Here is a 14,320-nt window from a genome sequence, read left to right as displayed (position 1 = left end):
TGTTTTGGGAATCAAAATGGCTGGGTGATTTCACTTTAAAAATCTTGTTCCCAGAGCTGTTCGAGGTGAGCTTTAAGAAGGGTGCAAAGGTAAGTGATATGGGAGCTTGGGTGGCGGATAGGTGGAGCTGGGAGGACTTTGGATTGCAGACGGATCCGGCCAATCTGTGTGCTGATTCGGTTATGACTTTGAATGAGTTTCTCGGGTCAGCATCTCCGATCAAGAACGAGGAGGATACGGTGTTCTGGACTTTCAATAGCGATGATGAATACACGGCAAAGGGGGGGTATTTTTGTGTTACTGAACAAGAACAACAAGGCGAAGCCGCGGTTGACGAAAGGTGTTCAAAAGCGCTAAAGATTATGTGGTCCTCGGCAATACCGTACAGCATTAAGGCATTCTTGTGGAGATGTTTTTTGGACAAAATACCCACGAAAGTCCAGCTAAATCGAAGAGGCATGAATTTTTCTTCTTCTGAGTTGAATTGTGCTCTTTGTAAGGATACGGCGGAGTCTATCTCTCATGTCCTTTTCTTATGCCCGGTTTCTTCTTTGGTATGGAGGAACATTGCTAATTGGATTGATTTTGACACGAGCTACTGTGGCAACATTTGGGAAGATTTTTTGAGGTGGAGCGACTATGGGCGGAAATCCAAAGTCAAAAGAAGGAAGGAAAGTATCGTGTGGGCGGCTGTTATCAGAGGCCTTTAGCTAAAGAGAAACGACATTATCTTTGATAACGGAGCGTGCAATGTCAATGATATCACGTGGAATATCAAGATAAAGGTATGGAGGTGGTCTTGTATTGGAGAAATTACCCACTCCAAATGTAACTTCTATGATTTTTGTAAGAATCCTATGGGTTCCTTAAAGTAGAGTACAGTTGGTGTGTAATTTTCCAGCTTCAGCTTTTCAGCTCCTTTTTGTAAGCGGGTTAGAGTACCCCTAGTACTCTCTTAAATTAAATCAAATCCTTGCTTATAAAAAAAAAATTATAGTACTCTTTTGTTGGTGAGGATAGTGACAACACATGCCAAAGGTATTAAGAAAAAGTACTTGTGCTAAGGTAGACTAAGCTAAGAAATTATGATCATAGTCCAAATGCACAAAAGTGACAACCTATACCTGCACGCAGTATGAGCTTGTCACATCCAACCAATACTAATAAAATAACTTTCCCTTGCAATTTTCCTGTTTTTGTGGACAGGCTGGAAATCTTACAGCAGTTGGTACAGAAGTGGGACATGCTTAAAATGGGATGGATATATAGTTCAACATGTAAAAGTAGAATACTATAGTGTGACATACTTTAGCATTCCGTTGTACAAATATGATAAATATAAGTTTGCCAAAGTTATAAAGATGACCAAAGATCCATGAAGTTGCAGTGAGCAGAACATATGAGTTAGTATTTAAAACCTGCTTCATTATTTGTCGCATCGTATGCGGACATACCAACAATAGGTATACCATTACAGAGTCCAAATCTGGATCTCTTTTCCAGAAGCTTTTCAACCAAATCTGAATCTCTTTTCCAGAATATCATATAATATAATTCAAAAAGCAAAATTTAATTCTTTATTAAAGAAAATAAAAATGGCATTCATTTTGAAAAAGTGATTTAACATTGTGTTAGTAACCAGTGAGAATGATGATTTAACTAGAAGCAACACTAAACCAAAAAAACCAACTGAGGAACTTTACACTAAAAATTGTCGGTAGTATGACAAAGGCAACCCATCTAAACTGATTCACCCAAATCTAAAAAAAATTAAGAAGCTTCGAGAATGTTGACATTATGGTTAACCGAGAATACAAGTTTCACCTAAACTTGATTAACCAAAATCTTAAAAAAAAGAAACTTAAGAATATTGAGATTATGGTAAACATCACTCCTATTTAGGGTACTTGTGTTGGAAAAAGTCTCGATATTGGATGTATTTTCTAAGAGGTCTTCACGCTCCAAGCGAGTAATTTCAGCAAATCCAAACTTGCGGATCCACATTTTTTTTAACTTCTTTCGTGGAAGGCAAAAGAATAGCTTCCACTTCCACTTCTCTTAAACATTTCTCCAGATTATCCATAATCACTCTCAACAGACCTTCACCACGAGAGTCGAGCAAAGTCAAAACATAAGGAATCTCGGAAAAAACAGTACTGCCCTCGGCATGAACACGAAAAGTAGCCATATAGGCCGGCCAATTAAGCGTGCCACTCACAAATTCCAGAGCTCCCAATAGAGAGATTAACAAAAGGAAAATTCGTAATGCTTTCCAAAAATTGGTACCCAATTTCAAAAAACTTCGGAATGCAATCAACTGTGTTCTGAGGGATATGAAATGGGGGTAAGTCATTGAAAAATATCACCACTATTTTATTCAAACAAATCAACTAATCTTATAAGGATTCATGACATGTATATATTCTAATTCATGAAAAAAAATTGTTATTATTTTTGTTTTGACATTATTTTCAAAAAATATTTGAACCAATAATAAAGTTGTTTAATTAATTTTTAATATTTTGATCAGTAACTTCATGTTCTCGTTATATTTGTTTTAATTTCGTGTTTAAAAAAAATTATAAATTATGATTTGATCAAAATTTGTTTTCTATAGTTAGTACGCGCAGTTGTTTTCAAAATATAATAATAACAAATGAAAAAAAAAAACTAAATTGTATAATCAAAAGAGTTTATTATTTTTAAAGAGATAATAAATTGGTGCCTATAATTTTTTTCATATATAAAATTATTGAATCAACAATATTTTTTTTCTATCTATACAAATAATAAATATTATATTTGTTTGGACTTTATTTATAAAAATATTTGAATCAATAGTAAACTTAGTTTCGTTTATAAGAAAATGACCTTACTTAAAAACCTTTAAATCAATAATAATTTTTTTACCTATATATATGAAAATATTTGGATAAAAAATAAAATTTTAAATATTGATATTTTAGTCATTTAAAGAGTAAATTTATGGATTTATATTTTTTTAGATAAATTAAAAAGATAGTCGATGAATTTTTATTATTTAATATTTTAATCACTAAATTTATTTTCCCCGTTATTTTGGTATTATTTACAAAAATATTTGACTCAATAGTAAATTTGTTCTCATCATTATTCTATATTTTGATCAGTAAATTTATGTTCCCGTTATAATTATTTTAATTTGGTGTTTTAAAAAATGATAAATTATAATTTGGTCAATTTTATTTTATATAGTTAATCAATATCATCAAAAACATTATTCAATATTGGGATCACTAGTCACATTTTTCTCGTTTCATATCATTTTTATGATACGAAAAAACAAAATTTATTATAATTTATTAACTCAATACAAATATCTAAATTCGTTATAATTTTTTTAATTAATAACAAAACTTCAAGCAAAACAAAATAGAAGGAACAAATAGTTAGCAAATCGTTTGTAGTCTTTTTATGCTAAAATTTTTAATGAATAAATCATTTATTTTTTTTAATGTAATAATTGTGATTCTAGCTTTTATGTCTAGATTTAAAAATTGATAAAAAAACATTACTTTTTGCAAAAACTCTTTTATTTCTAGATTCAATTTAATTACTTTTAATTTTTTAATATAAATATTAATAAAGAATATTATTTTTTGCAAAAACACTTTTATTTTTAGATTCAATTTAATTACTTTTGATTTTCAATAATTTCATACTCTGTATTGTTTTAGGTCTCTTTATTACTTTGTTGGATCATTAAATTTAGTTAAACTCTTCTATTTTTAATTGTCTAATATGCTCCAATTAATATTATTATTATTATTATTATTATTATTATTATTATTATTATTATTATTATTATTATTATAAAAGTATTATTTCTTAATAAAAAAGAACTCCAAATTTAAATCAGATGTCAAAATGGCATCCACCACCAAACTTACCAATAAATGCCATTATATAAGAAGTAATATTTTTAAAATAAATACATATTTTTTATTTTTAAATAATATATTATAATTTTAAAATAAATAAAAAATGAAATATATTATAGATATTATAAACTAATAATTTTATGTTAATAGAATAAAATATATATTGAATTTTATGGTTGGGATGCGGTTGGTTTGTTGGAAAACCAATTTTGTAATTGATGGCAAAGAGTTGTGTATGGGGGTATAAGAAAGAAAAAGTAAAAAAGATGTTAAAAGAAGTGATAGGAGAAAGAAGTGTATGAAGAAAAGGAAAGCAATGTTGATGTGAAAGGAAGAATAGGTGTAGCAGTTCAAAAAATAATTTTGAATAAAAAATTGTATTACATGATAGAACCAAAAAGTAGTTTTTTGTGATATAGAAAAAAAATATATTGTTTCAACAAATAACTTGCGAGAAGATTAAGCTATCCACATGACAAGTTTATGAGCAAGTAGGGTATTTTGGTGTTTTTCATAACATATAATTTTCTTATATGATAAATTTCTCTAAGAACACATAGAAAATAGAAAATATATATGATTAGAAAAAAATGAAAACTCAAACAAAAATCACAAAATTACTACAACAAAAATCATAGATAAATCAATTAAATTTTAGAGATTTTTTGATGGGTCATGAAGAAACAAATGGGTCACAAAAACAAACAAATAAGCATAAAAAAAAACATGAAAATATTGTTACCTACCAATGGGTCATGAGTATCTTCTTCCAAACACACATGAGATATGTGCATATTTGAAATCTTGTTAAGATTAATACTTTTTACAATATTGAGATTTAAATCGGGTAGATTAGGCAATATTTGCATTTTGTTGATGAACATATTCTTCATATTCCGTTGGAATAACATTGAGATCAAAGTGATATAAAACCATTTTAATATTATAATATGTGACGGAGTTAGTCTTAATTTATAGGAAGACAATTAAAAAAAAAAGTTTAGAGGGAAATATGTGGTGAAGTACATTGAAATATTTAGAGGGAAATTTGAAAAAAATAATATTGAATGAAGAGTCATTGGAAATTGGTTTAAATAGTTAATGAAATATTGGAGGGAAAAATTAAACATATATTTTTTTTTTACTTCAAAGGTTGTTTAGCATATCCTAATTATGTTGAGAGAAAAAATTGTGGATTTTAGTTTGAGAGTGAGAAAAATAAGGAATGATGGAGTAAAAAAAATGTATAATGATTTATTTGAGAGAAAGAAAATAATAATGTGAATTTTTTTATATTTTAAAATAATTTTTTTTATTAATGATGGTAAATTAAAAAACACATATACTTTTGGTTGATTAAATAACTGCAATTTAAATATTTTATTATAAAGTCGTGATTAATCTAGTATAAAAAATTAACAAATTTTTTTTCACAATAAAATGGTTTAGTGGATCCTAATTTTGTTGAGAAGGAACAAAATCGTGCATTTTAGTTATAAGAGGGAGAAAAATAAAGAATGAGATGATGAAATAATTGCAGTTTAAATATTTCATCATTATTATTAAATAAAGAAAAAGAAGATAAAAGAGAAGAGAGAAAGATGAGAATAATTATGTATTATTTTATTGGTGTATCTTTTACAACGAGGTTGGTCCTATTTATAGGATAATATACACACAATGTAATAAATACAAAATATTATATATGAGGAATAAGATGCTTATGGACAATCATCCAATTATTCATAACACTCCCCTTGGATGATTGTTTTGGATATGCCTCGTTAAAATCTTCACTAGAAAAAATCCAGTGGGAAAAAATCTAGTGAAGGAAAGAGAGTACAATATCCTTTTAAAATAACTTTATTTCTCCCCTCAGCTGAACGTTTATTTCTCCCCCTTAACTGAAAGGTCTTATGCAGTGCTAAAAGTTTCTGCAGGATTAGATAAACTTGTTGCGATTATATGTTTCACCGATCTTCATGAGAAATAGTTGTACCACCATAAGTAAATAAACAAATAACATGTTTGTGATCTACCATTGCGCGGATCTGACAAGTAACTTGCATATGCATACCTGTTAATTTGAATTTGGATACTTTGGTATAAAACAGACCAATGTCTATTGTACCTCTAAGATAATGAAGTATATGTTTGATTTTGTTCCAATGTCTTTGTGTAGGTGAAGAACTGTGTCTTGCTAATAGATTGATCGCAAATGATATATCAGGGCTTGAATAATTAGCAAGATAGATTAATGCTTAAATTACACAAGAATATGGTACTTCATGACCAATTACTTTTTCATTTCTTCTATTATCACACATTCTATTTTAATATTTAAATTTATGTTTTTTTTCTTAAATACAAAATACTAAATAGAATTATTTTGAAATCGCTAGAACATAGTAACATTAATTTATGAAATGTTTAAAGTGGCGAGGAAAGGTTTACAAACGATTAGGGATTCTTTTGTTTTATTTTCTTAGAAATGATTTTTAATGTTACATATTATTTATTTAAGAAATTTAAAAAAATTTAAAAACTTCAAATTAAAATTAGTGACTTATGTATATGTGATCGTGACTTAAATACTATCAATAGATGCGTTCCTTATAACTTTTATGATTTCAATTAAAATGAGAGGCAACCAGGCAATATTAAAATGGGAAAAAAACTAGAATTTGATCACAATAATTTTGAATGGTTCGTTTAACACTCCTATAGTTGATAATTCTTTATCTTAACCTTCATAAAGAACGACATCATGATAGAATTTGGTTTTCCTAATTCACAAGTACTATGCGAGATTTGAATCAAACAATATAATATTTGTGCATCCATGAGCAGACAATATTACTACCTTTTGCAAAACATCTATATTAGAACAAGTATAACAAAAAATCAAATGACAAACCATAGAATGCAATGCACGAGTGTGAACAATAAAAAATGTAATGCACATTGAGATAATAAAAACCTCTAACAAACAAATAATATTAATGAAAATATATAACAGCAATTTCTCAAGCTACAAAATCAATTAACCATTGAATAATTGAAATCCAAGAAGCCGATTGTAACGAAAACAAGTACAAAACAAATAACATGAACAAGAACTTGCATATAACTTGCAGATGAATCTCTTTCTCAAGTGGCATATAGCACTACATCCTAGCTTTAAGAACAATGAAATATCAAACTTTTTACACAAACTTCTGGGATGCTTTCAAAATCCATAAGCTTGAAAGTAGAGCCGTCAAAATGGGCCGAAGCCCATGGGCCGGCCCGCGGGGCCCGAAAAATGTCAGGGCTTGGGCCTAATTTTTTGAGCCCATTTTGTTTCGGGCCTTTTTGAGCCCGGCCCGAAAAAGCCCGGCCCTAAATGGGCCAGCCCGTATGGGCTCCGGGTACCCCATGGGCCCGATAAATAATAAAATTTAATATTTAATTAATAAAATTTAATATTTAATACTAATTAAAAAATTCAAATTTTTGTATTTCTTTAAAATAAATTTTATAACAGTGAAATATAAAAACAAATTTTAATATTTTTTTTAAAATTAAGCTTAATATAATTTATTTTTTTAAATTAAAGAGAATATTTAATATATTTTTTGGAAATGGGCTTTTTGGGCCCGGCCCGAAAAAGCCCGAGGCCCGAACAGGGCTGGGCCTGGGTAGTTAAAACGGAGCCCATATAAAAATGGGCTTTTTAGGCCCGGCCCGAAAAAGCCCGAGGCCCGCTTGGGCCGGCCCGTTTAGGGCCGGGTAGCCCGTTTGGACAGCTTGGCTTGAAAGTACCATTTCTGGAATCATACAAAACCGATTCGAAATCCAAACACCCTTCAAAATTCAGCAGCACTTGATCATCCTCAAAAATATATATTGGCTTGGCAAAGTAAAGAAAGTAAGCAGGATTTCCCATGTAAGAAATATTGAACAATTTAGTCCAAGATTCTCTATTTCCATACTCTCCATGATCCAAACACCCTTTAGAGTCCAATCATCATCAAAAGTAGAAAGAATCACGCACAAGCAATCCCTCAACACACCCAACGTCAAGAAGTTGTACCCACCTACCCCTCCAAGGTCGGGAAGCAAAATCTCATGAAAAGACTCTTTCCCAAATCAAAAGAAACAGTTAATCTTGCAATTTCTTGTTCGGAATCCATATAGGCCAGCCAATTAATTGTGCCACTCACAAATTTTCCAGAGCTCCCAATAGAGAGATTAACAAAAGGAATATTCGGAATGCTTTTCCAAGAATTGGTACCCAAAGCATAAACCTTAACCACTGATGTTTGAATAGAAGAACGACCACTATTGCAAAACAACGGCAGCCTTGTAATGATCTGTTATAGAATCATACCCAATTCCAAAAGACTTCATAATGTAACCAACCGGAGGGATATGAAATGGGGTAACTCATTGATTTTTCTAATGGAAGGGTTCCACAACAAAACTAAGCCTTTAGAAACATCACCAATACAAAGTATGCCATTGCAAGAGGCAACAAAGAAATGGTAATTGAGTTGAGTATAACCTTCATCAAAAAAGTTGATAGAATACTCAAATGGCTTGATGTTAGGTGTTATGGCAGTGAAAAGAGAGTTCAATGGGTAAGAAGTTAAAACATACTTGGTTGAGTATCTGATGTAGCATGTGATGTTGAGAGAATGTGTGGTTGACATGGCTAAGTGCTTCTTGGTGAAATTGTGATTGGAGAGTTCCATGCATAGTCACATAATTCACAAGTACCAATTCACAAGTACCAAAACGCGGTTCTTTTACGTTTGAAGCCACGTATTCAATGAACCATATAAGATTCAGTTAATTGGCCTAAGACCACTGATGATAATGGTAGTAAAGTGTAAGCTGCACATTAGATCTGCTCAATATGCTTTATTTATTACCTTTTTACTTGTGAGAAGTGATGTGCTTGTTATTTTATAAACAATTCTCTACTCTAATGCTTATGAACTACTAGATGTGGGACTGCTTTTATACATAGATTGATTTAAAAGCTTACTGAATACTATGTAACATTAATAAATTCTAGTATTGTATTACATATTAGAATGTACTTATTATTTTTATAAATAGACTAGCTAAAACCTATTGATGGCGTACCGATAACGTACTGACTAAGTATACCCCACATACTCAATTCTTCAAGAGTTGCGAATTATGTGACTATGGTTCCATGATTTGCAGACGCATCAAAGTTGAAGGAGTTTGACGGGGAGCCTATAGAGGATTTCGGGAATGAGGTCGAAAGGAATGGTGGGAGGTGGTGACACGTGAAAAGAATGTCGCGGTGATGTTAGAATTTCCTCCGTTGGCGGTAATGTTAGGGTTTCCTCCATCGGCATTGGTGGTGATGTTTGGATTTCCTCTATCGGCGTCGACATTTCCTCCGTCGGTGTCAGCGTCGTTTTGATGGCAGAAATGGCGTTGGTGTGGAGTATGAGTCTACGTGGATGTAGCGTTATGAATTTAGAAATGATAATATTTATTCATGTCATATTTAAAATAAAGGGCATACCGAGCCTATTCTTTACAAAATCCGTCCTTAAAAATAAAGGAATAGAAGTAAAATGAGTAGAATCAGTGACTGATAAACCAAAATTAGCAAGGGCATCTGCACAGCTATTCCATTCTCTAAATATATGAGACACTACAAAATTCCAATGAGAAACTAAGTGAATACAATTAATCCATCTATTTCTAATGATCCAAGGAACAGTAAACAAAGGGTTAAATGCTTTAACCACTGCCATTGAATCTGTTTCCAACCAAACTTTGCGCCAATTCTTCTCATGAGCGAACTCAATTGCTTGCATAGCACCCGAGAGTTCGGCGATGAGAGAATTAGAAGTACCTAAAAAGACGCAAAAGCGCAAACAAAACAACCATCCCAATCTCTTGATAAACCCCCACAAGCTGACGATATAGGAGTAGCAGCACCGTCACAATTTATCTTAAACCATCCCCTCGGAGGGAGCTGCCAAAGCATCTCTCGGATCTTAGGAGCTCTCGGAGGCGTGATACAAATCTGAAATTTCTTGAGAATAAAAAATTCCTCCATACCAATATGCGAGCCTATACTCACCGCATTCCCAACAGAAGAAACATAAGCCAAAATGGAAGCAATCGAAGATGAAAATAAAATAAAATTATTGTGAAATCTAACCATATTCTGAGCTTTCCAAATCGAGTTGATAAGACTAACAACCGCCACTTTGTTAACAATCTTGCACTGAACTGCACCATCTATACCCATTAATCTCCAAATGTCTAACCAACCCGCAATATAAAATGACAGGTTCAACATATTTTCCAACCATCTCCATAACTTCATCGAGTACCGACACTTAAAAAACAGGTGAGTCTCTGTTTCCTCTTCCAAATTGCAAAGCACACAGATAGAGGTGAAAGAGAAGCTCCTTTTGCTTCCATTGATCGTCGGTGGGTAACTTATGGTGAAGAAGTCTCCACACCATAAAATATTTTGCCAGGGGAATCAAGCTACTCCAGATCATCTTCCATCAATCCTTACAAATACCCTTGTTACGCCTAAATTCATACGCCAACTTTAAAGATAAGTCACAGTTGGCCGAATGCTTCCAACATCTCTTGTCCGGAAGAATGTCAAAGGGAATGTAACAATTATTAATATGCACTTGCATTGACAGGAGAATTGCCGTTGAAGCCTTAGAAAAGTTCCACAGACCATTTTCAATGATGCTACTTATCAGATTATCTACAATCATCGTCGGAGCCTCATTATCGTAGCAAAAGGGAGGACCACACAAATTATCGTACCATAAACTAATGGAATGACCATTACCAATTGTCATACCCCAAAAAAACTCGATTTTTCATTTTTCCGAAAAAAAACTCCTTTTTTGTTTTTCAGAAAAAACTCTATTTTTGTTTTTTTTCCGAAAAACCTCGATTTTTTTTCAAAATAACTCGATATTTTTGTTTTTTCCAAAAAAACTCGATTTTTCATTTTTTTTAAGGAACTCGAATTTTTGTATTTTCAAAATTTATCATTTAAAAAAACATTTTTATTATTTTTTAAAAAATAATTTAATGGATTTAAAGTATAAAATAAAAATAATTCATTGGATTATCAAAATGTGTCGGATGGATTAGATCTATCCATGTATATAAATGGATGAATTTAATCCACCCATTAACTTATTTTTTATGTGGTGGATGGATTGGATGGATTTTTTGGTGGATGGATTGGATGGATTTTAGTTTAATGGATCTGATTGCCACCCCTAATTTGAACTCAATCAGATGATAAAATCAATCAGATAAGGTTAATAATACATCTTAATGTTGGAAAGAATTAACTGGAAATTGTGGTCCACTTTCTTAGAGAACTATCTCAAGAACCTAAAAACTCAAACATCAATACAGTAGAAAAACATCAAAATCAATGAAAAAATGAAAAAGGAAAGGTGTCAATAATATTCTAAACTTGAAAACGAAAATAGTGTTTGGATCCTTCACATCATAAATTCTTGTTAACTTCTCTTTCAGTTCAACCTTTACAAAAATTATAGCAATTTCAACAAATAAATTAATAAACAACCAAATTTCACGATTCCAGTTATAACAAAAGATAACAGTAATGAAAAAACTATAACACAGAAAAGCAAGAGGAATTCCAGAACATGGGAAAAAAATCTGATATTCACATCGTGGACTCAACAACAAAGTTTGTTGTTGCATATAAGACTATAGTTTATGAACATAGGTTAAAAAATGCATAAATAGAAATTCATATGTGGAGGAATGAAAGATTGAACAACAACAAAACTTGAACAAACTTGTATTTCTTGAGATTTCAAATTTCTAGTAGTAATAAAGGATAACTATCATGAAAAAATAATAAAATAGAAAAGCAAGGAAGACAAAAGATTGAACATTAACTTTGACATATACTACTTCAATAGGAAAACATAATGAAGATATGGAAGGCGAACAAGTTGAAGAAATCGAAATTCATATGCAAGAAGAGTTATGGGTAATACCTGGTAAGAATAAGATCTATTAGCTATGCAAAATTCGTAAGCCTTCCTTTGAATGATGTTGCAAAAAAAAACAATTTGAAGAAATATGCATTAAAGAAAAAATTTAAATAAACAAGATAACTCCTTTCCCAAAGATAGTGAAATTGGAAAAGTTTTTCTTTGACATTTGTGACTGTTGAGCTACCCCATGCATTGGACAGAGTTTCATTGTAATTGAAATTTAAAAGATCCATTAGTGAATTTTGGATTCTGCAAGTTAAGAGTCTGTTTGGTAAGGTCATAAAAAGAGCTTTTAGCTTTTAGCTTTTCAGCTCATATAAATAAAAAGTTCTGTTTGGTAATTGTTTTTAGCTTTTTTACTAGCTTTTGTCTTTTTTTTGAAAAGTTATTTGAAGTAGCTTTTGAGTTTGTAGCTTTTGAGTTTGTAGCTTTTAGCTTGTGACTTTTTCTTCCATTTATATCCTTATTATTTTAACAAAAATCTATTTTTACCCTTCGATATATATTATAATTCAATGTTTAATGCTATTTTTTAATCTTTAATGTTTTTAATAACATCTAGAGTATACAATAAATTTTGAAATAGTGTTGATAATTCTCAAGTTAGTGAAACGTAATCGAAATATCAATGAGATTACCCGAGACGAAGAAAATTAAAATTTTTATTATATTTTTATGGTATAATATTAAATAATAAACATATTTTTATCACTAATTTAACTGAATTCAAATTTCATGTATCTCGTTAAATTTATTTTTATAATTTACATACAAATTTCAAATATTTTGATGTTTCTTAAATTTTCCACATATATTAAAATTGCTTTGTAATTTTGTATTAATATTTTTATTTTTATCAAATATAAATTAATCTAAGGCGGTTTATTGATAACCGTCGCGTTTTTTTTATTATTATTATTTTTTAAATAAGGGCGGTTGGTGTTAACCGTCGTGACAATTGTCACTATATGTGAATTACGACAGTTATCAAGTAACAGTCACAATTTTTGTGTCGTAAAACCTTAACTTTCTTGTAATGAGTGGCTATTAGAGAGTTCCATGATTTGCAGACGCATCGAAGCCGAACGAAGAGTTTAACGGATAACCTACACAAGATTTTGGGAATGAGGTCGAAAGGAATGATGGGAGGTGTGTTGGAAGCGGTAAAGCGGCAAGCAACAAAAGTTTTGGAAATATTTATCCGGGAATTTATCGTGTCCACAGAGATCGGTGATACCGAATTGCCGTTCGACGGATTCTTAGTTATGAGTTTGGTTTTGAATGAATTTAAATAATGAAATGGAAAAGTAAATATCAACATAAAAAGAATACATTCTTCAAATAGAAGAAACTATCAAGTATTGCATATAATCTACTCTTCACAAACTTAAACTTATCAACCAGTTGCACTCAGTTTACTATACTCCTTAAACCATTCACGTGTTGCCCGTTGTCGGCATTCGTGTCCAAACACCGCCACGAGTTCTATCGTATGCTTAGTTGACGATTTCTCCACCAACCAAACATACGGTAGCTTACCGTATTGCTCGATCGACGATCTCTCCACCAATCAAACAACCCGGTAGCATTACGAACCAACACAAAGTGAACATTAACTCTTCATCTATCTCTACAATCAAGAAGCTAATGATTATCTCTCCTAATCAAGATTTGTGAGGTCTATTTCTACAACAACACAAACCCCTAACATCAAGATGCAAAACAACCCACCAAACATAACCCAAACATCAAGATGTAAAAAATCAGGAAAAACAACAAGTTTATATTGTAAAGCAACTTTATACAACACCATGGGCGACAAATATACATGAGATCAAAGTATATATATACAAAACCCACAAATGAAACCACAAAGAGAAGAAAAGAAGAAAAACCCAAAAATCTCACGGTTTGTCGGCTCCGATTGATGAAGGATTCAACCTCGGATCATCCATTTGACAGCTCCAATGTGTTTTCTAGCATCTTTCCACTCAAAAAATGCTATTGGATGGTTTGGAGCTCTAAAATATCCAACCATGCCCTAAAATATCTGATTTCCGCCTATTTATACAATTCTGGATCTGGTACAGCGCGCGTCGCGCGCAGGAGCGCGCATCGCGCCCAACCTGCTGAATTGAAAAAAACAGCTTTTAGTAAAAATGGCGTAACTTGAGAACCGTAACTCCGATTTGCGCCCGGTTCGAAGCGCTGGAAAGCTTATTCAATTTCCTATCTAACAACGACAACATATCAACCAAATTGGTGATTTATTATTCTTTTAATTTGAGATTTATTCGCCGAATGAATTGATTCCGCCGCTCAAAATCGCGCGTTTGAAGCCGTGTC

General features: G+C 31.5%; 1 protein-coding gene across 1 annotated transcript; it reads right to left on the bottom strand.

Moving 5' to 3' along the window:
- Positions 1-7,999: 7,999 nt before the first annotated feature.
- Positions 8,000-10,284, bottom strand: LOC131659697 (uncharacterized). Its single transcript, XM_058928852.1, has 4 exons — positions 9,858-10,284; positions 9,469-9,804; positions 8,325-8,466; positions 8,000-8,243 (listed from the first exon to the last, which is right to left on the bottom strand). The coding sequence occupies exons 1-4, from the start codon at positions 10,282-10,284 to the stop codon at positions 8,000-8,002; spliced, it is 1,149 nt and encodes a 382-aa protein (XP_058784835.1).
- Between the last annotated feature and the right edge of the window lie 4,036 nt (positions 10,285-14,320).

Source organism: Vicia villosa, linkage group LG3, assembly GCF_029867415.1.
Source record: "Vicia villosa cultivar HV-30 ecotype Madison, WI linkage group LG3, Vvil1.0, whole genome shotgun sequence".
Taxonomy (NCBI): domain Eukaryota; kingdom Viridiplantae; phylum Streptophyta; class Magnoliopsida; order Fabales; family Fabaceae; genus Vicia; species Vicia villosa.
This window is presented reverse-complemented; position numbering and strand designations above follow the sequence as displayed.

Bases quoted from the DNA above. Each gene is read 5' to 3' on its own strand.
- LOC131659697 (XM_058928852.1), bottom strand. From the start codon at position 10,284: ATGAAGTTATGGAGATGGTTGGAAAATATGTTGAACCTGTCATTTTAT. The intron at 8,467-9,468 runs GTATGCCCTTTA...TTTTTGATGAAG, and splicing joins TTTTGTAAAGAATAGGCTCG to GTTATACTCAACTCAATTAC. The intron at 8,244-8,324 runs GTTGGTTACATT...GTTTTGCAATAG, and splicing joins CCCCATTTCATATCCCTCCG to TGGTCGTTCTTCTATTCAAA.